The sequence below is a fragment of the Anarrhichthys ocellatus genome, unplaced genomic scaffold, assembly GCF_004355925.1.
Source record: "Anarrhichthys ocellatus isolate YVR2014 unplaced genomic scaffold, GSC_Weel_1.0 scaffold102, whole genome shotgun sequence".
Taxonomy (NCBI): Eukaryota; Metazoa; Chordata; class Actinopteri; order Perciformes; family Anarhichadidae; genus Anarrhichthys; species Anarrhichthys ocellatus.
This window is the reverse complement of record NW_022280132.1, coordinates 1,057,906-1,080,147: the sequence shown is the minus strand read 5'-3', so window position 1 is coordinate 1,080,147 and position 22,242 is coordinate 1,057,906. Positions and strand designations below refer to the sequence as shown.

Here is a 22,242-nt window from a genome sequence, read left to right as displayed (position 1 = left end):
ACCAACCTTCGTTAATATAGAAGCAGATTCCGCCTCCTCTCGTTTTCCTTGCGCTGTCCGGGATGTGCGCACCGAGTCAGGTTTCAGTGAAGCACAGGGCGGCGGATCTGCTAAAGTCTGTGTTTGCTTTGTTGAGGAGCAGCAGTTCATCCACCTTGTTGGCCAGAGAGCGGACATTTGCCAGATGGATTGACGGGAGCGCAGTTCTGAATCCCCGCTGACGCAGCTTAACTAGCGCTCCTGCTCTCTTCCCCCGTCTGCATCTCCGGCAAATCCAGAGGAGAGCCGCTGCTCCTCCAACTAAAAGCTCTGTAAAACTTCCCGGTTCAATGAAATACGGCGAAAAAGTTTGACCAGTGGATTGTCGGATGTTTAAAATAAACAAAAACAGAAAAAATACGACAGAGCGCAGTAGGCTACTGAGGCTGCCATCGCGGCGCCATCTTGATCACCTTTATGTTATATTATGTGTGAAATACAGTTTCAGGAGCCTTACTCCTTCACTGTAACTAACATTTAAAGATAAAGTAATATAGTTCAGCTGTCTGCAGCTTCAATCCAGAAGTGTTGCTACTGAGGCTGCTTCTGGTAGCTGAAGCTGAAGCCTCCCTAAAATGTTCTTCAGCCCCCCCAAATAATTTGGCATTATTAGCTTTAAAAAAAACAAAAAACTTTTTTTTTTTATTTTTATTTTGGTGATGTCATTAAATTAAACTATTGTTTCTCACATGGACAAGTTATTTATAACTCTAACATGCTACATATATACAACATGTGACGTTAATGAATACTAAATTAATGAATTATTATCATTATTATCATTTTTTATAACACTGCTGTAGTTTATTTCAAAATGATCATATAGAACTTACCAACACTGGAGAGGCACAGATGACAACAAAATAAGGAACTACATAGAAAATAACTTCAAGGTACATTTGTGTTTTTACTTTGCAACAAACCGAAGTAGAGGTAGAAGAGTATACTGTCAGGTGCATACTGTTGGCCTAAATAGGTCATTGAAAAATTTGAGTCATTGCACAATATCAAAATGAAATTATGATATGACGAGGTCATCTTGTCATATTACAGTTACTGATAGGTCTGTCGTTCAAATGTTTAAGCAGCCAAAAGAACACATTCCCCATTACTCAAATTCTGAGAGAGCTCAGTGACAATATTGATAACCTGCAAGTTCAACGTCAATCGTTCTGCTGTCCTCCATGGAGCAATAACGGGGTTTCAGATGGCTCTCCTAGGACCCAAATAAAAACATGTCCATAACATTTTCAGTCGAATTAAATATTCCTAATGAGGTTGTGGTGACTAGTCTTCAATGGGTTCCAATGAAATGATCTGGTCATGTATTTCTTTACTTCAAGGCGTTTTGGCGTCTGGGTGTGTACCACGTCAATGACTGGATCAATCAACCCATCAATCAATTACGTAATCCCTTGTAATGTCATTTGTCATGGCTCATCATAAATTCAGGAGGAAGAGCAAAGGGAAGTCAAAGGAACACTGTTGTGCTATCAGGAACACAAATCAATCAAAGCATAGTTGCCAATATCTAAATGCCAATAATGGCATGTGTTGAGGCAATGACAAAGACAAAACTGCAAACAATGGAGAGATGATCAATACGTGGAATTGGAATCTATTGCTGAAGCAATGGTTGGGTCAAAGACTTGAAGCTGGATTAGATATTTGGATCTGACTCCTTTGAAGTTAGACCCACAGGACCACAGAATTGGAGACACAAAACAATCAAAACAAAACCAGTCAGTGTTTTCTCCTCAGAATTAAATATGGCATCTCAGACATCACCAGTTGTTTGCGTGCTGCAAAATGCGACCAGACGCAGCACATCCTGGTATTTGTGGCAAACTGCATTTGATATACTATGTATTAGGACATACTAGATATTTTTCTGGCATATTAATAGAATGGAGGTATGGTTATTGGAACACACATACATAAACCTTCACTAAACACTGAACTGATCAGTGTTTAGTAAAAGAATGCAACACAAATGAGCTTTTATGTTGGTGGTTTGGGAGTTGACCAACAAATCCACTAAAAGAGGAGATGTTGGTTTCTACAACTCTGCACTACTACATGCATGTGAGATAAAATAAACCCAAGTAAGTGTGCAACAAAGTAAAGCACATGATGACGTTCAAAATGCTGTGTGATAAATTACAGCGAGCATAACATCATTCAAATCTACAATAGTAGCCAGTTTGGCTCTGTGTTCAACAGATTGTTCTGTTATGAGACACTTTGCCCAACAACACACATACCCATTTGAAAACATGACAACAATTGTACTGTATTGTACTGAGAATCACACATTTTTATTACACCTTCAAATTGAACAATGGCGCACCTGCTACCATGCCAATGTCATGAGAAATGGGGATTTCCTGGCTGCAGGTGATACAACATGGCACTTACTGGTGCATGCTGCTCTCTGGTGGACTAGTACATACTGTGTAACCACTTTACTCAAGAAAGGTAATTTCATGGGAGTTATTTTTATGTAATTCCATCTGAGTCACAAACAATTTAACTTGTGATTATGAACTGTTGTTGAGAGGCAAGTAAAGGTTCTGAGTTTCAGGTGATATGTCTCGGCTTCAGGGCTGGTGTTAACATTGAAAATGGGGTCAAGGAGAGTGATATTTTCTTAACGACATTGACAAACCTACGCTCCATCTCTTTGTGGGCAGGCTGAAATGGGGGAAACACACACTGCAATGAAGTAGAAGATGTAGGTGTAAGAGTATTATTGTAAGTTTATCCTGTGTTTAAAACAGGCAAAAGCCATAGCTGGTTACACTGATAAAAACCTCCATATTTCTTGGCTTTTAGTGGTACATAAATTGCACTCCCCATTTAAAAATGCTGTCCAGGGTCAGTAAAAGATATGTTGCTATGTTGATGAGAGTTCTGAGAGATGCCAGGTGATTGGTTAATGACCTTGATTGCTGATTGACAGCACCTGTGAGGAGGCTGTGTGTTGAGTCTTGTGGTGTATAAAACAGCATCTTGACTGCTGTTCTAGACTGACCTGCTCTCTCATTCAACACAGCTGACATCTGTATCCAGAATGGGTGAGTTATCAACTATGTGTTCTTGTGTTTGCTGAGGGGTTGGGCAGGATGTGTCATGTTCTGAGTAATGTTGGATCTCATGAACTGTAATGTTTCACCTGTGAGATTTCTGCCCTAATGTGTGCTCATTTCCAGTCTTTAATCCTTGGTTTAGCCGCAAAGAAAGTGTTTATCGTGTATGCCCACCAGAGCACTGGCTCATTCAACGCTGCAGCCAAAGATGCTGCTGTGGAAGTTTTAGCAGGTCAGGGCTGCACAGTGGAAGGATCGGACCTGTACGCCATGAAGTTTAAAGCCACTGCTACTGCCGAGGACATCACCGGTATATCAATATCTCCCTGGCATTGGAAGAAGTTTAGCTTTTTATTGAACTTCAGAATTAAATGAAATAATTTGTCTCGGCAGAAGTCAAGAATTCCGATCACTTCCGTTATGCAGAGGAGACCAAACTGGCATGGGAGGAAGGAAAACTGTGTGCGGACATCACTGAGGAACAACGCAAACTCACTGAGGCGGACCTCATCATCTTTCAGGTAGAGGCTTGGTGACTGGCATGCGTGCGTTAAACCTCTCAATGCTCAAAGCTAACACTTTGCCTTACTTCTCAGTTCCCCATGTACTGGTTCACTGTTCCTGCCATCATGAAGGGCTGGATCGACCGGGTGCTCACACTGGGCTATGCCTACTCAAGAAAGGGGATACAGCCAGGGAATCTTCAAGGTAAAGGCTCAAATAAAGCTGTTTGCATTACTAGTTTGAAACTGTTCCATTATTTACTTTTCTAACTTGCTTGCTTTCTGCACAGGACAAGAAAGCAATGCTGTCCTTCACCACTGGGTCTCATGAGTCCATGTTTAGTGCAGATGGTATTAATGGCGACATGACTGTCGCACTGTGGCCACTACAGGTACTGAATCAGAATATTGCTTCAACTAAGCATTAAAGTTAGAGTGTAGGATATATTATAATGCATATTAATCCTGATGTTTTATCAGTCTATAATAACCTTAAATCGTTTTGGCTAGCATAGAATGAGACCTTCATATCTAAAGAGGGAGTTGGGCCTGAGAGTTTGCTCTGTTTCTACTGTAGCCCAGAAGGGACAAATCTAACACTGATTCTACATTTTGTAAACTTACTGATGGCTACTCCTAAATCAACCCTTTGTTTTTTTTTTTTTTTTTTTTTTTTTTTTAATATATATGAAAAATAAATGAGCAGTTAAAAGTAATTTACTTTAAACTCTCCAGAATGGCATCCTGCACTACTGTGGCTTCCAGGTTCTGGCCCCTCAGATCTTCTGGGCACCGTCTCACGTTTCCTCTGAGGAGCGCAGCACCATGCTGGAGGGCTGGCGTACCTGACTGCAAGGTGTCCTGGGTGAAAAACCACTTTACTTCACTCCCATGGACTGCTTTGATGGGGAGAAGGGTTCCCAGCTGAAGCCTGAGGTCCATGAGAAAAATGCCACCGAGGAGTATGGACTGACGGTTGGGACCCACCTGGGAAAGGCACTACCACCCAACAACCAGATGAAAGCTGGGGTCTGAAGACATTGGGGCTTCTGTATTTCCTTGCGTGACAGAAAAATAAAGGCTGACTTGAATTATATTGATGTCTATTACATGAGTTTTTGATGCATATACAATGTCATGCTTCAGATATGAAGGGCAGATTTCTTGTACTGAGTTTTCTTTGCATATAAAAGTGGCAGAGTCAAGAAATAATGTAAAGGACTCTTGAGTGCCAGTTTCTGTCTTACAAAGGTTCGCTTTAAAAATCAGCTTTTTGTCATTAGGATTTCTGATAAAGGCAGATTTCTGTGTATGGTCACTGGGTTATGATCGATGCTTGGTATGTATTTCAAAAACTATTCAAGCTAGAAACTTGCAGTTCAGTGAACATCACTTTACCATGTTGCCTTCAGGGGCTTTGGCTCAGGAAACTCTACTTGGCTGACAAAATGTAGTGAATTTTTTTGACTGTATAGTAGCTAGCATACCCTATATTAAAGGCCAACTGTTGCCCTTAAAAAAAAAAAAAACTACAATGCCTGGGAACATATAGAAAGACAAATTACTAAAAAGAGGGGTCAAAGTCATGTCAATATGTGATTCATTATTTCAAGTTTGCTTTTTGGTTTTGGTGCAGAATAGGTGAATCATTATTTTAAGACTCTGTTGCCAGGAAACTCGCAGGTGTCAGCTATAGCAGACCGTATGGGCCCCATTATAACTAAACTGGGGAAATGTATTGGTCTGATTATATACAGTTTAACAGCCAGGAATGCTATTAATGTACCTGGTCACAAGTCAGGCCAGATACACTATGTATGGGAATATAGACTGAAGGTGAGTCTATATTGCACTTTCCTCTCAAGGCTTTCATTGTTGAATCCCTTGATATGGAAAGAAAATGTTTTGATCTCAGTTTTTTCCACAACTTATTTTAATTTACTATATTATTTTGAGAACTATTTCACGTTTCCACCGATCACATGACTATTTGTTGCATGAACAGAAAATAAGAATAATCCATCTTGAGATCTGTACACTATGAATGATGATGCATAACTTGTTTTGTACAAGCAGGTTCAGATGTTTTTAATTCATTAGGAACCAAAAAATAAAGAGGCCTCTTAATTTATGTTCTCTTTAGTCAGAAGATGAAATAGTTCAAGGAGGATGAATCACCCCACTTCTAAAATGATGTTAAAGCAATCTACAATTAAAAGTTGCAAATGATTAGATACATGCAGTGTTATTATGATCCATCAAAGTGACACACACTTGCTTGTGAGCACTTTTAGTTACCAGTTTCACATTTCACTGTCTCACACAAAACTTGAAACAAAATGTAGACTAAGTATAAAATACTCAAGTTCAGTTTATCCGTGTAGTTAATCTCAATGTTTATAACGTTACCGGACTTAAAGTGGTATTTCAGCAGTGGTGGGCCGTCAGGGCCTGCAGGGCCTTCTCTGCTGGCCTAAACAGCATCACAAAGTTGCATCTATTTTATAATTTAATATTTTTTTCTTAAATACACTACATGTATTATAATCTATAAAAATATTTTTCCCATTATCTTATTTTCTCATTGCACAGCTCCTGTCTTCCTCAGTTGCTCTGCTTCCAGTACAGCTTGTTTTAAGTAGAGCTTTTATCCAATCAGATTCCACCTCTGTGTCTCTATGTAAGAAGAGAGGCCCGAGGCCTGCAGACTCACAAGTGCATCCATGTGCAGTTTAAGTGAACGGGGACAATATTGTTGATTGTCATATTCTTCAACCAATCAGATCTTTAGTTTGACATGTTGGGCGTATTCTTTGACGTGTCAGAGCCTGCTAGCTGGCCTACAACTACGTCAGCATTACATGCAGCTCAGTTTTCAGGTGCAGCTCTGCAGTGAGGTGCAGAGTGTGCTGTGATTGGTCAGTGGGTGAGTGCGTGACTATCGTGAAACGAAACATAAACTGGCAAAGCTTAGTCGGAGTAGTGAGATTACAAATTGAAAGATATGGAAGAAATTATGACATTTTTTGCATTTTGTTTGGTGTAGATTATTTATGTTTTTACCTAGCTTTGTTTTTTTTATCACTCAATGGTTAAAGTAGGAGTAGAAACGGATTTGTGAGTTTGGATTTAACCGTGGGATTAAACTCTTTGTCAACAAAGAAAGGAGCATGGAGTTTGGTAAATCAACTGCATTTGTTTTTTTACATCTAATATCTGAATGGCCCATGCCCTTGAGTGTGTAGCAGAATGCGTGTTGCTGCTGTTGTTTTCCAGTTAAGCTAGTTAGCGTAGCCTCCTAGAACACTTGCGAGCCCCAGCTGTTTTTTGTTGTGGTTTTTTTGTTCCAGGCCATTGCTTGACAAAAAAAAAAATCTTGTGCTTTCATTTTGAAGGATATTTTGTATGCAGCGGAATTATTCCAGCATTTACGGCACTTGTTCAGCGGTGTTGCACCGACCAATGTGTTGTGAATCCCATCACGTGATGCAGCTCAGCCGATCAAATGTGGGCATTCTGACAAGTTTCCTGACTCCAGTGAGATGTACACACACCGTGACACACGGGGCTGAGACGAGGAAAGACATAGCAGAGCAGTACATCTATTACATTAGTTGTGAAAGTAAAAGCATAAGACGAATTTGTCTCCTAATTGACTTTCCATTGGCATTTAAAAAACAGACAAGTCGTGTCCCTGTAAACCAAACTAATAGATTTCAACATGTGACACTGGGCTGAACAGGATGTGAATTGGTCCTCTATTAGAAGACAACCGTGGTGTTCCCTGTACACACACACACACACCTCATCCTAATTCTACATGGCAGTACGCCATTTGTCCCAGTGTTTTGGGGTTAATTCTTGCACAGCTATCATGTCCGATTGAGGGTCACGTGCTGTTGTTGTGACCGTCCAGACTGATGATAAATAGGGTACAGTGCTCATCAACACATGGATTAGGGGCCATTTAATCCCTCTTGTTCATTTACAAAACATAAAGCCCCCCCTTTCACTTCCAGCATTTGCATCTCATACAATTTTTCCACCAAAATTTGCATGTTGAACACGTTAAAAATAGGTGATAGTCTCCTTTCCAACTGCCAGTAGACGAGTATGTCTCTCTGTGTTTTTTTCTGTTGTGTTATCTTCGACTTCACAATCAGTAAACGGTAGAAAATGTTAGTTTTTACTTGTTTTTCATATCTGTTACGTATTCAGTCTTTCTTCAAACACGGTGCCGACTGATTTGGAACGATGTTTGAGTGCAGCTTGGACTACGACGGACGGATTTTGTGTCTGAGATGACAAAGAATCGGTCATAATAGTCATTGCAACGTGCCGTGGTGGGGTGTTTCCATCACTGCCGATCGGAGCTGGATCCGATAAATACCCGAGACTACTGCAATCATTTGTCTGATGAGTGCTGATCGTAACCTTTCCCACTAAAGACACAAGCCAGATGTTAGTGTCCAGTAGGCTTCCTGAGCACAACAAACACTTATTTCATACCTTATCATCCACTCTCATCTTCTTTCATCTACTCACGCTTTCTTCAAACTGCAAGCAACATAATAAAAATGTTCATTAAAGTTAAACAAACAGGGAAACTCACATATCACGGAAAGTATCTGTATCATGCTGTCATTTTGTCTTTTACTGGGATGTGTCGTTATTTTATTTCTGCTATGCCCAACATCGCCAGCAGAGGGCGCTCTAGGCAGTATACTGAGCATCAGTAGCTAACGTAAGTAGAGCAGAAGAAAGCTGTCAGTACTAATGAGCTAAGTGTCTTCCAAAGAGAAAGCGGCTTCTCAACAGACCTGATAAATGTCATATATTTACAGGTAAACTGACTTTAAACAGAAACATGTTAGATATAACATCTGTATTCACTTGAGAAGCCTTAGTAACTGTAAAATGCAGACATTTCATTGTAGTCGGTAATGAGTTTTTTTCGCGCTTCTATTGTTAAAATGGCGGAGCTCATTGAAATAATTCTGCTGACTAATGCTAATCTAAAAGACAGTCCGGTTCTATGAGAGCTATATATATATATATATATATATGATTTGAGGGAATGGTTATAGTTAAGGAATGAGCCAGTGTCAGGCTGGAGAGCTAATTACATGTAGGCCTACTGCTGTTTGAATGCTAAACGCTGCTAGCATGCTAACGTATTAGCTTATGTTATTAATACTACATGCTATCCCTCTAAAGCCACGGTGTGAGATGAGAATGTTTTAAGCTATATCTTTGAGAAAATAAGAGTTCAGTCTATTCACTGTTGATGTTTTTTTATTATCATTTCTGTGAGAAATGTGTGTGAAGTTGGAATCCTGTGATAGCTATTAGCTTGCTATTTGTGTGTGTATGTATGTGGGTGGAAAACGTAGCATATTGCTCCTAGCATTTTGATATAGCTCTTTCTTAGACAAGACAAAATGGCTGACAGATAACTTTGTTTCATGTGATTTTATTATACTCTGCTAGACAGGCAGCGTTGAAGAACTTGCTAATATTGATTGAGAGTGTGTGTTTGTAAAGTTGGAGTAAAGTTCTAAAATGCAGAAAAGAGAGAAGCGATATCTCAATTGAACCTCAATGATACTACTGGTAATATTAGCGTGTAACTATATATATCGATGTCTTTGGGCAGTAGCAGCCACACTGTCAAAATTTCTTGCGAAATTTTCTAGTGTTAACTAGATTTTATCAATTTTGAATTGTTTCTCTTGTCTGCGCTGCTCGTGGTTCATGTTAAATGTTATTGATGGCTGGTTCTTTAGCTATTTGTGCAACGTTTTCAGCAGAAGTGACATTTGTTCTTGAACACTACCTGCATGGTTTTAGTCTCTTTTTGAAATGTAACACTGCATTTTTTTGCGCTGCGAATGCTTCTGGCAATGAGTAGGTTGATACAAGTTTAATCTCACTGAAGAAGAGGGTTTTTATTTCAACCTGAATATTTTTGTTGCCTGCCTACAGATGACTATATCTGGTTCTGTCCACGTCGGAACATGTCTAAAGTCCAAATGCTGAGATCTTTAGTCAACCAGCGACTAACTGCGGCTGCTGAGGAGATCTTTGGTCTGTTTGAAAGAACCATAGCGGAGTACGAGGATGAACTTTCTCGTTCAAAAGAGGAGAACGAGCGACAACAGAGACAACTCCGCGCTGTTTTCATCCCTCAGCTCCAGTTACACAGAGCAGGTTGGTTCACTGTTTATTCTCTCAGCTTCTTTATGACAGAAGATATTCACATGTTGTTCTCTTTGATAACACCACGTGGATTTTGCAGCTTGTTGAATTCTAAAATGATTCATATGTTCATGGTCACATAAGAGTTGATTAAACATTATATTATCTGGGTCCATTGCTACAATGGAAAGGGGGTGCAGTGTATGGCGGTGAAGTAGCACTGACTATAACATCCAGCTGTTATCACAACACTAATGTACAAAATCATCACAGAACACTGCTCCCTAAAATATATCAGTTTATACTCAACAATACTGCTCATAAGTCAATAATATACATCAACAAACAAACAATTACTACAAGCATACTACCTAAAAGCAACAAACAATCATGTGTGTGTGTGTAGGAGGGGGTGGGGGGGTTCAACCTTGACCTATAGGTTCTAGGGGTGGGGGGAAAAACCGATACAGCATAGTATCGCGATATTTTGAGTGGCAATATTGTATCGATACACTGAAGCCAAGTATCGATCTTTTATTATATAAACTATAAACTTTTTGGGAGCCTACTAGAAAAATAAAATCAATTGCTTTTTGAGTCCACTAGATGGTGCTGAGTTGTTTTCTGGTGAGGTCAGCAGAGGTGCCGGGTCAGCGTGATTGGTAGGAAGTTGGTCAAAACAAAGATGGAGACATCGGAGAAAGAAATCAGAAATTAGACGTCTGGACTTATTTTGGATAAAAGATGAAAGATTTCGGCACAAGTCAGCTCTGAAGCGTCACACGATTACTCATACAAGAGACAACCGGATTTATTCATTTATTGATCTTCTCACGTAACTTTTGTAAAGAAAGCGAATACAAATGTTCCTCTAAAATGCTGTTCAAGCTGCTGTGCATAACCTAATATAAAGTAATAAAAAAGTGTGAGCATGTTCATGGTTATGTTAGTTTTCATAGCTCATACACAATAGACACAAGCAGTTCATGAAATAGTTCAGACATTTTGATCGAGTGATTCATGAACATGGACACACATTTTGCCATTTCTTTCGTGTCGCTCAGTAAACTTTCAAATAGAAGTATTTCAATTGGATTTATTTAAAAAAATTTTGCGGTCAAGTGGATGTGTTTAAATCGCGAGTCCACCACCAATGAAAGGTTCCTAATTGACCTTCCATGGTCTTCATGCTGAGCGACACACAGAAACAAGAAAAATCGTATCCATGTACACAAAAGACTTCATTTCACTGTTTCACGCGTAACACTTACCACGTGGAACTCGCTGCAGCCCGGGTACAGCACATGGCCCAGGACAGCTCCGCAGCAATGCAGCCCAAAGACCACATGTCAACGGCTGTGTTAGTGAGAAGTCCCAAGATGACCTCTGGAGACCGTAGAAAACAAAAAGATACATGCATTGTTTTAGCTTTTTTTTTGCTTCGGCTGCTTTATTAGTAATAAAATCGAACTCTGCAGTGTTACCAATTACTTACTGGAAGACATGAATGAAACATGTTAAACGGTCAATTGGCTGTGGCGTACGCCAGATCAGTTCATATTTAGTTTGTTTGTTTTGATGATATTTGATTGTTTATGTATCAAAATGGGCCTGCAATCTACACTTGGTTGTGTAACCCTGTTGTATGACAATGAATGAATAAAATGAATATAAATAACCTTGAAATAAAAGCTGCCGGTAATACATTAAAATGAATTGTCGTGGGCTAGTAAAGAGAAGCCGACTTTTGTCTAACTGTCTGAATTCAAGGGCCCATTGTTTAAAAAAAATAAAAACTACCAAGAATTTCAATGAATTCTGTCACAGTTACTGTTACTGCAAATGTGCCATCATGCAGGAATGGAAAGTTATTCGTGCAGGTGTCCACCTCCTGCATGCCTTTTACATAAACCTCTTGTGATAGCCTACCTGGTGCAGTGTTGGGCGGATTTCTTTCACAGAGAGGGAATCTAATAAAATAATAATAATAGTGTTAAGCAATGTGCCCATGGACGCGAGAGAGTACGTCCAAGTGAAATCAGAGCTATCAGAACACAATGGCCTTGTCCTCAGAGGAAGCAGGATTGTTGTGCCAAGACCAATGAGAGCTGAGATCCTTCAGAAAATTCACGAAGGGCACCAGGGCCTAGTCAAATGTAGGGAGAGAGCGTGCTCATCTGTGTGGTGGCCCGGACTCTCTACGGAGATAAACAAGCTCATGACGTCATGTCAGGCGTGCTGTGAACTGAAAAGAATACAACAAAAGGAACCTCTCATTTCCACACCGCTTCCGGAGCGACCCTGGAAGAGAATTGCAATGGACCTTTGTGAGCACAACCACCACAAATACCTGGTAATCTCAGATTATTACTCCAGGTTTCTAGAGATACTGTAGCTGCCCTTGACAACGAGTGCATACGTTATCCAAAGACTGAAAACAGTCTTCGCCAGGTTTGGCATTCCAGATGAGGTGGTGAGCGATAATGGACCCCAATTTTCAAGTGTGGAGTTCAAGGAGTGTGTGAGGCAGCTCGACTTCAAGCACTGCACATCCAGCCCTCACCACCCACAGGGCAATGGGCATGCAGAGAGCCGTACAGATGGCAAAGAAAATTCTCAAGCAAGAAGATCCTGTGATGGCTCTGATGAGCTATAGGTCCACTCCCTGCTCCACCACAGGCTTCAGTCCAGCCGAGCTGTTGATGGGGAGGAAAATCAGAACCACACTCCCCACTCTGGAGAATAATCTCCTACCCAAAGGGCCCAGCAGGACAGCTGTGAAAGAGAGGGACGGGAGGGAAAAGGCTAAACAGGCTCACTACTTCAACCGCCGTCATGGAGCCAGGCCCTTACCTGCCCTGCGACCAGGAGATGTTGTATTCTCCAAGTTGGACCATGAAAAGTCATGGTCTTTGCCAGCGGTGATCTCAAGCGAGAGCACCGCTGGAACAGAAAAGAAAAGTTGTACTGACATGGATGTGATAATGTTGATTTGTGAAAAAAAGAAAGTTGTACAGCCATTGATGTTGATAATGTTTATTTGTTGGTTGATTGGAAAGAGACCAGTGTATGTTGAAATGTCTCCATTTGAGTTAATTTGAGTTAATCTTGGTTTATGTTGTGTGCTGTCTGAATAGCCATTCTCAGTTAAAGTGTTCCTTTGATGTTATTGACATAACACTCAAAAGAGGGGGAGATGTCATATACGGTAGTCTAATGCGCTTGCGCATATACTGGGTTATACGGGAGTTCCAAATGCATATAGTGAGACACACGGTGATCCATTAAAAACCAGCTGAGCAAACTAAGAAGCCTCTATTGCTTTAATTTACAATGCCCAGTGTACGTGAATATCACGTGAAGTCACGTGATATTAGTTTTCAGGTGTTTTAGTCTGGGCGGAGATCATTTAGAAAACGATGCTGAAACGCCATCTTTGAAATATGAAATTCCCCTTTGCCACTGCATTGAGCCCCTCTGTAACAATGAGTGGACCAAAGAAAAGAGAAGTCGACAGTGAGTGCCGAGTGTTTAGTGAGGAGTGGACAGCTAAATATTTTTTATCCGAAGTGCGATCAAAGGGTGTATGTCTTATTTGCCAAGAAACCGTTGTGGTTTTCAGATAATACAATATCAATACACAACAATACTGTGGATATATTGACACACATGAATGAGCTGAACATGAAGCTACAAGGGAAGGATCAATTTGTGTGCGAAATGTATACAAATGTGAGAGCCTTCAAAGCCAAGTTGACTTTCTTTTCAAGACAAATTTCAAACAAATCATGCGCTCATTTCCCCACACTAGCGACACTGAAAGAGGCCCCTCGACATATGAAGAAATACAGCAAATCGCTGGACGACCTGCACGGAGAATTCTGCCGTCGGTTCTATGATTTTGAAAAGATGGACAAGTCACTTCAGCTGGTGTCATGTCCCCTGTCACAAGCCTATGAAACATCGCCGCAGGAGTTGCAATTGGAACTGATTGATCTTCAAGTTCAACTCCCTTAAACTGGATAAGTTTTAGGCTTCACTAAGCGAAGCCAAGTTTCCAAACATCAGGAGGATGGCACAGAGGATGCTGGTGTTGTTTGGCTCTACCTACGTGTGTGAACAGACGTTCAGCGTGTTCAATATCAACAAATCAGGCCACAGATCCCAGTTAACTGATGAACACCTCAGATCTGTCCTGAGAATTGCCACAACCAAACTGACACCAAACTTTGATGCACTGGCGAAAAAGGGTGACCAACAACACTGTTCCCACCGAAATGCAATGTAAGTTTTCTTTACTTTTTCGGTCATGGCTTTTACTTGTAATTTATATTAGTTCACACAAACACTCTCCATCCATCTGCTACTGGCCCGGCCCGTCTGTCAAATTTTAAAACTCACTGTGGCCCCTGAGCCAAAAAGTTTGCCCACCCCAGGATTAAAGGCTTCTTATTGTCAGTTTCCACCAGCAGGAGTCTCACCTGTGACAGATCCAGGATCAGCACTGTGGACAGCTGATGTGATAAATAATAGGGATAGTCTGAAAGAAACAAACAAACAGATATATTCATTAAAATGGTAAATATTCTATGATAATATATTCTAATCTTTAAGTATGCTTATTCATTTCTCCTCCAGATGCTTCCCTCTGTGTCAGTGAGTCCCTCTGCTGAGATAGTGGAGGGCAGTTCAGTGACTCTGACCTGTAGCAGTGATGCTAACCCAGCAGCTAACTACACCGGGTACAAGGAGGATGAAGACTCACCAAAAGCACCAGGACAGATCTTCATCATCACTGACTTCAGAGCTGAACACAGTGGGAATTATTACTGTGAAGCCCAGAACAGAAGAGGACGTCGTAACTCAACTTTACATCTGACTGTTGAAGCAGGTAAATAATGTGCGTTCACCTACATGAATCTCTTTACAACAGATTTGACTTGGTGTTGGCAGAAGCCCCTCACACATGCGTGTCTATTATTCCCCTCATCAATCATCAGTATTACTTGAGAAATTCTGTGGCACTATGATTGTGTTCATTAATGCATCTAAAATATTGTCATCTGTTGCCTAAATCTAGCAGTTCATCCGTTCAGTGGCTTGCTGGGTTTATTAAATACTTGTTCGTGTGGTCAGTGTTTCTGTTAGCGTTGCTTGAACCAAATTACATGGAGGCTAAATAATCAAAGGCTTTTTCCTTTCTTTATTATAATTTGGGTGAACTGAGCCTTTAAATGCCACAATATATCAGCATGCTACAATACATAATGTGTGAATATTGAGAGGACAGAATACACTTCATATACAGTCAACATTAGTGTTACATTTACCAAAATGTTTTTTATTCTCATGTGCTCAACAAGAAGCAATGAACATCGCACAATCAAACACATTGTAATAATAAAATACTGCAGAAGTTAAAAATATTGGGACGAAATATAAAATAATAAATATATTTGTATAATTGTTTATAATTATTTGTGGGGACGTTCTAATCTCCCAGGCTCCCTGAAGTACTCATTAAGACTCCAGTTGAAGCTGGTTCTGTCCACGCAGGTCCAGACGGTGCTCACCAGTTCTACCAGCAGTGAGTAAATAATCTATATGATCGTAAATGACCAGTCTGATTATATTCTGTATTTTTGTTATTGTCAATACTGTCAACAAATCCTACGAAAGACCAAAACCAACAATGCGTTAGTCCATCTTTCCGTCTTTAAATCATAACATAGTTTCATCTTTAAAAAAGCTGAATCATTTCCTAAAACAGATTGCCACTGTAGCTTTTATCAAACGTTACGCAAACAACAGGAAAAAGTACATTCCTTTTGGGACTATTTTCAGCGGCGGATCAATCCACATTTATTGCTCTGGTGAGTATTTGTGGCAGCAGGACGGTGTATGTGTGAGTTCATGGTAATGAAGGAGCATGTCACCCAACAGTGAGGCTCACTGGTATGTTTTAATAGTTTTTGGACAACAGTGCAGCTCAGAGGAAGAAAATATATCACAGACAATACTTTTTAGTAGATAAATTCCTTATTGTTTCTTTAATAAATAATGTCATCAGACTTTAAATCTGATTTTGTGCTGCTGAATGTTCAGAACTCCACGTTTACTTATTGGCAGAGCACGCCTGACACACCACCTGTCAGAAACACGTGTAACTGCGATGAGAAGGGGGTTCATTAAACAATGCTTTGTATGAGCAGCAGTAGTCGTAGTGGTACAGACCCTTCCACAGACAGTGATGCCTCCTCCAGGTGAGGGTGAACTCACAGGTGCAGATCATGCACATGGTGGCCCTCAGGTCTGGGATCCAAATGGGAGCCTTTGAACCCAACAGGGCCCCGGTGTCGACAACGGCCTTCGCCCTCGGTCAAGATAATAATATACATATATTTTGAAGGCAGAACAACAGTACAACGTAAACTGGATTTAATGATCACTCACCAGCAAGAACACGCGAGGCTGCATGACTTTCCTGGACAACTTCATTAGAGTGCCCTCCTTCAGAAACACATGAAAATAAACGGGCTGCATTTAGAAAACACCTGCAGTATGTGGAGTCCAGTGGCTAAATAATGACTTTTTAACACTCAATCGATACCTGAAACAGAAGCACAGAGCAGCGTGATGTGATGGTGGGAGTAGGTTTGTCATGTTGGGGTGATATCATCAGTCATACAGACTTAAACCACACATGAGTGTATTCTGATTCACAGAGAACCTGCAACATTATTAATGACGCTGCAAAAACTAAAAATGATTAGCAAGAAACTGAAAGATTACATTACATTACATTACAGTAATTGAGCAGACACTTTTATCCATAGCGACTTACAGTTAGTGTATTCAACATACGTATTCAAGAGAACTAGTCACCAGAAGTCATTAGTGCATCTCCTTTTTTAAACAAGCATCTGAGAGCATAAACCAGAGCAAAAGTACAGAAACAAACGAATACAATAAGTGCAGCAAACTAGTATGAATACTATATGATTAAAACTAGGAGGGATTTGTATTATTATCAGTTATGGAACCTGTTGAGTCTGGAGTATTTTGTACTGTCTTTGTAATTTTTGATATATTAAGTTAGATATTCAATTTGCAACTTGCAATTTTTTTGTCTGTTGTTTGGTATAAATACTTCTGAGTGTTCTGCTTAAACATTCACCAAATGAATAATAAACACGTTGCACTACTCTTCACTAGTACACCATGGTTTATTCAATGAATGGCCATCTTTCCTTCATTTGGGCTTTTTTAAATTTTGATGGAATGTGCATTCTCAAATTTCTGCATAGAATCTTAAAATGTTAGGTTTCTGTGACTTGTCTTATTTGTTAATTGAGAGAATTTACACCTGTGTGAAAATTCTCCCTGCATGACAAACCGAACTGGAATATGAACTTTGGTTTGTAAAAAAAAGTTAGCAACACTTTTGAGACTTACTCTGCCTGGTTGAACGATCTCATGGTGACCAATATGTACAGAGAAAACACATCATGTCCTAAAAAAAGCACATAAAGGACATGCAATACATGTTTTGTAATACATTTTTCAAATGTGTATATTGTGCAGAATATGCTGGAGAAGAAACAAATCAATATCTGCTCTAGGTCTTAAAAACAGATATTACAACATGTTATTTCCTTTTTTCATCCTTTGATGATGTAAAATGTGAAATTCCTTATTTTCAGTGTGCAGTCAGCTTCTAAGTTGCCTTAAAATGATTTTAAATATTTGAAATCTCTTCTGCAGAATTCCTCCCTTGTGTTAAACTCCTCAGGTTTGTATTACCGTTACTGTCCACTGGGTGCCAGTACGGTACCAAAGCAAAGAAGGACCTGACTTCAGTCAAGTGCTGTCAATAAAGGAGCGCCATGACTCAGGAAACCCTTTGACTTTCAGTGAACAGTGAATGTGTGTTGGGTGGTTGTACCTGTGAGCAGCAGCTGGTACTGAGGAATCCTCTGCACTGGTGTCAGCAGGTAGTGCTTCAGAGCCAGACTGACACATCTTGAACTAATCTGAGACAAAACAAACACAGAACCGTCCAGTTTACTGTTAGAGATACGCGTAGGGTGTTTTGATGGCTGCTTCTGATAGCAACACTTCTGGATCGAAGCTGCAGACAGCTGAACTATATTACTTTATCTTTAAATGTTAGTTACAGTGAAGGAGTAAAGGCACCTGAAACTGTATTTCACACATAATATAACATAAATAATCTCAATTAAAATCCTGCTTGAAAACGGTGCTGATGTGATTTAATCTACTAAGTGATTCGATGTTTGAAAGAAAAGCACAAAAAAACAAACCTGACACAATGTTCATGTAGAAACCCCAAAAATAATTGTTTTTTGTTAAAACTATATAAACTAAAGAAGAAGAAATGACTTGCTTACATTTTTTTGCAATTAATACAAACTTTTTTTAAAGACAGGTAATTCAATAGTGGAAAAATTGTTGATTAACAGATATAATCATACAAATTTAACAATAAGAAAAACAATGATATTACAACGTTCTCTGTAATCATTCTCTTTGCCTCCCCTCTAGCTTTGAGTTTCTCCCTCATGTGAAGTGGACAGAACTGGGACGTTGGTATTTTCTTTACAGCAAATATGCTGAAGGGGCAGGCCTAAAAATGAAAAGACTGAAGGCATCGACTCTGAACCAACAAGCACAGCACAACACTTGTAGATGAAAAGGGAAGCCTGATCATCAAGGATCTCTCACTCAAATCCACAAATGGGGAGGAAGTCGGGCACGAATGATGCAAGAAGAGAGGACGAGGAGGAAGGAAAAGACATTGCTGTTAAAGAGAGTAGATGGACGAGGAGGACGAGGAGGACGAGGAGGAGGTGATGGACAATGAGTACAGATGAGAGATATGACAGTTGGCAGGAGGGATGATGGAAGATGAAAGAGGGCTAGACACAGAGCATGTCTGGGTATCAAGTGTCGTGGAAAAGAAGTTCAGACCAGGCCAGTTGATGAAGTCTAAACCGCCATGTTTCTACAGCAGCCCAGAACAGACACTGGCTCTGGTGAGAGCCATTTGTGTTTTTGCATTACCTAAAAGGTATAGGGACTGAGACTCGGTATTAATTAAACGTGCCCCGGATTATTAAAAATCGGAGTATCGATAAACTCTGACGTTACTGGTGCTTTTTATTAGTACTTTTTAATGGTTAGGTGTAATTTAAAATCACGCTGAAGTGAGCATTTCCATTTCTCCTTTTTTTTTTTTATACAAACAAGCTAAAGCGAAAGATGTCTGTCTGAAGTTTACTGTTTATCTTAGTTTGTTCTTGTAAACTTCTCTACTGGCTGAGACAAAGCAGACAGGAGGACAGAGGACGGGAGGAGTGACTGATACTACCTAATGTCTGTGTTCCTCATTATTATTATTATTTATAAACTTTACTCAGGAGGTTTCCAGTGAAATATTAATGACGTTATAGAGTGACTTTGCTGTTGTAAACATTACTGTTATAATTCATTTCTAATCATGTTCTGAATTTATTTGTTTTTAAAATTCTATATATGCTTTAAAAGCAATAATTTGTTATGAAAAAGAACAGAGTATTGATAAAAGTAGCTCTTTGCAGTAAAACCTAAAAATACCTATCACGACCTGAAGGCCACCGCAGATCTCCAATAGGCTTAGAAGGGGGGGGGGGCTGAGCTGAGGGTCATATTGTTGCTTGCTATCTGCAACCTCACCACTAGAGGCCACTAAATCTCACGCACTGTTCCTTTAAGTTGATTCAAAGTTAGAAACAGTTTTTTCTTCATCTTGAAGTATGCCTTCATGCCACACTGAGTGAAATATTCAAACCCAAGCTCCCACATTGTTTTGGCTGCACCCTCTCATCAAATGGAAATATTAACTTGGTGTGCATTATTTTAAACAGACTTATATGGCTAGTATATGTGAACATTTTGAGCAGCGGCCATCTGCAGAGTGTTGGTGTGAACAGCGGGGACAGCGGTTACCTGGAGACACCTGCATTACGACACTCTGCTGCCATCTTCCCTTGTAACCTGATTACTGTTTGGTTACCACTTCACACTGACGGGGCTGTTTAACTGAAAACCAAAAATTCTATTTGGCAGTAGCTTTCAACAGCTGTAGTTTGACTAACATCCATCAGCGCCCTGTGAAGAGGACTGCAAGATTGTGTGGAGTACATGAATTTCTTGTAACCAGCAAAAAAAAACAACTTGAAGATGTCTTAGTGTACACATTGTATATTTATATTTTGTGTATTAATAGGTAATTGTGTACTACTGAGACACAGCTTGACATACTTTCTATACATACAATCAGCTGCATCTGCTGTAATATTCAGGTTACAGGCATCAAATGAACTATTACATTATTAGAGAATGTTATATTCCACGACTCAAAGGCATACAGCAAAGCAGATTTCACATACTGCTAGTAGTAGTAATAGTAATGTTCTTACATAAACTTAAAATACAGTGCTAAGAGGGAAAAAACACACAACAGGAATATAATAAACACAACATTTGATCAAAATCTATTGTAATAAACCATGTGATGTTGAATAATTCTAATGACATTTAGACATCACAGTGGATGTTATTTAAAAGACCAGTGTTATCGAATGATTCAGCCTGTCGTACAAATCGAGTGTACTACTTCCGACGAATATATAGGGTTTTTTATAATTGTGTTTTTTTTTAAGCTTTTGTCTTCCATTTACTACTAAAGTCGAAAAACGTGAAGACACCTACCATTTAAAAGGATACAGCTCAATTAATAAGAATTTTCAGATTTTTTTTAGGTAATGCAATACATATTTTTCCAGATTTAGGACCAGTGTTGTAAAGAAACCACTATGGCTTTTGCAGGTTTTCCAGAAACTCCTCTATTTCTCTCCACATTGGGTTCCTGCGTGTACTTTTTATCTTCTCCAGAATTTTTATGCTGTTCCTACGATAGTAGGATTGATGCGGTATCTCTGCCGCCTTCATGTGATATTTTATTGACTTGTTGTGATCCTGTCGATCGTAGTTTAAATACTTTGCGTAGTTGTTGTAAACCAGCTGTTTGTCTGCAGGTTTCAGATCAATTTCTAGCAGTTCCTGGTACATCTGCTCAGCTTTAGCCTGGTTGGACTTTGCGTATATAGTTGCAAGGTCTACTTTCGTCAGAAATGAAGAATCAGGGTAAAGAGAAATCACCTCCTCATGGAGAATGATTGTTCTGTCTATTGTGCTTTGCTTTGGGAGATTGTCGCTGGAAAGAATGATCTTCCATTTGTAGTAGAGTGCGGCACATTTCTTCAGATAACGCTCATCTGGATGTTGTTCCAGAGCCTTCTCTGCCAAATCAATGGCCTCATCAATAGATACATAGTGTCTGTAAACCCATAGTATTGCTTTCCAACCACTGTAGCTGCTGACAGGATTTCCCAAAATCTTTCCGGCTAACTCACGTGCTTCATCCTCAACTCTTTCTCCATTCGTTGCACGTTGCTCAAGGTAGTAAACTGCGAGGCACAAGTTCTCTGGATCCTGTTCCTTGGCGACTCTCATTTTCTCCAAGATGTCAGCCTCCAGCCCTGTGTCGCTGTGCTTAAAAACACTTGTTAACCTCATGGGGTGACTGGTGTTCCACTCCACCATGTCCGGCTGCATCCTGATGGCTTTCTGGAAGTAATCTGCAACCAGCTCTCTGTGTGCGCTGAAGTTCATCAGGGTCCAGGCTTTTTCAGCGTAGATCTCTGCATGGAGCTTGTCCTGCGATGGAGATGGGCATTTCTTCATCAGGGCTTCAACCTTGGAAAGGTAAGCCTCGCTCTCTGCTTGGTCTCCCAGGTGGTGGTGCAGCCAAGCCAGGTTCCCGTAGTTCACCACTAACCAGGGACCGTCATCTGCTTTTCTCATCTGGTGGAAGGCCTCTGCAGCCTTGTTGAAGAAACTCTGGGCGTCTTCGGTGAAGCCCAGCTTGTACTGAATGAACCCCCTCAGGTTGTAAATGTGACCCAGCCAGCTGTTTCCCTCCTCCGTGCCCATGTCCACCAGCTTCTCGCTGAGACGTAGAAAATAGGTCTTGCTGGGGTCCAGATCCCAGGTAAAGTGGCACTGCAGGGCCTCCAGTTTTGAGAGCAGTGTTGTTTGACTCTGAGCAGCACTGATGAGGAATAAAAATGACAAATATTAAAACACATCACTAGGCTATGGATAAGGAACGAAGTATGAGAGGATAGGAAGAAAAAATATGGACCAACAAACGGCTGCAAAGAGAAAGTAAGGTAGGAAGAGGAAAGTAGGTGAAGAAGAAAAACTTGAAAGAGAAACAGAAGGGGACAAAGGAAGGCAAATGGGTGGACATAGAGGAAGGTATTAAGGAAATGGGACAATGGAGGGAA

At 40.2% G+C, this 22,242-nt stretch overlaps 2 protein-coding genes across 2 annotated transcripts; one reads left to right on the top strand and one right to left on the bottom strand.

The window, feature by feature from the left end:
- The first annotated feature begins 3,056 nt into the window (after positions 1-3,056).
- On the top strand, positions 3,057-4,766 carry LOC116399137 (ribosyldihydronicotinamide dehydrogenase [quinone]-like). The gene is given in 7 exon segments (XM_031876047.1): positions 3,057-3,116; positions 3,271-3,438; positions 3,522-3,649; positions 3,725-3,813; positions 3,815-3,836; positions 3,922-4,023; positions 4,367-4,766. Coding segments are annotated over 7 exon segments (813 nt in total). The 5' UTR covers positions 3,057-3,112; the 3' UTR covers positions 4,667-4,766.
- Positions 4,767-20,704: 15,938 nt separating this feature from the next.
- Positions 20,705-22,030, bottom strand: LOC116399116 (interferon-induced protein with tetratricopeptide repeats 1-like; the record flags this gene model as incomplete). The annotated part of the gene is made up of 1 exon (XM_031876015.1): positions 20,705-22,030. A coding segment is annotated over one exon (1,326 nt), but the record flags the coding sequence as incomplete, so codon positions are not given.
- Between the last annotated feature and the right edge of the window lie 212 nt (positions 22,031-22,242).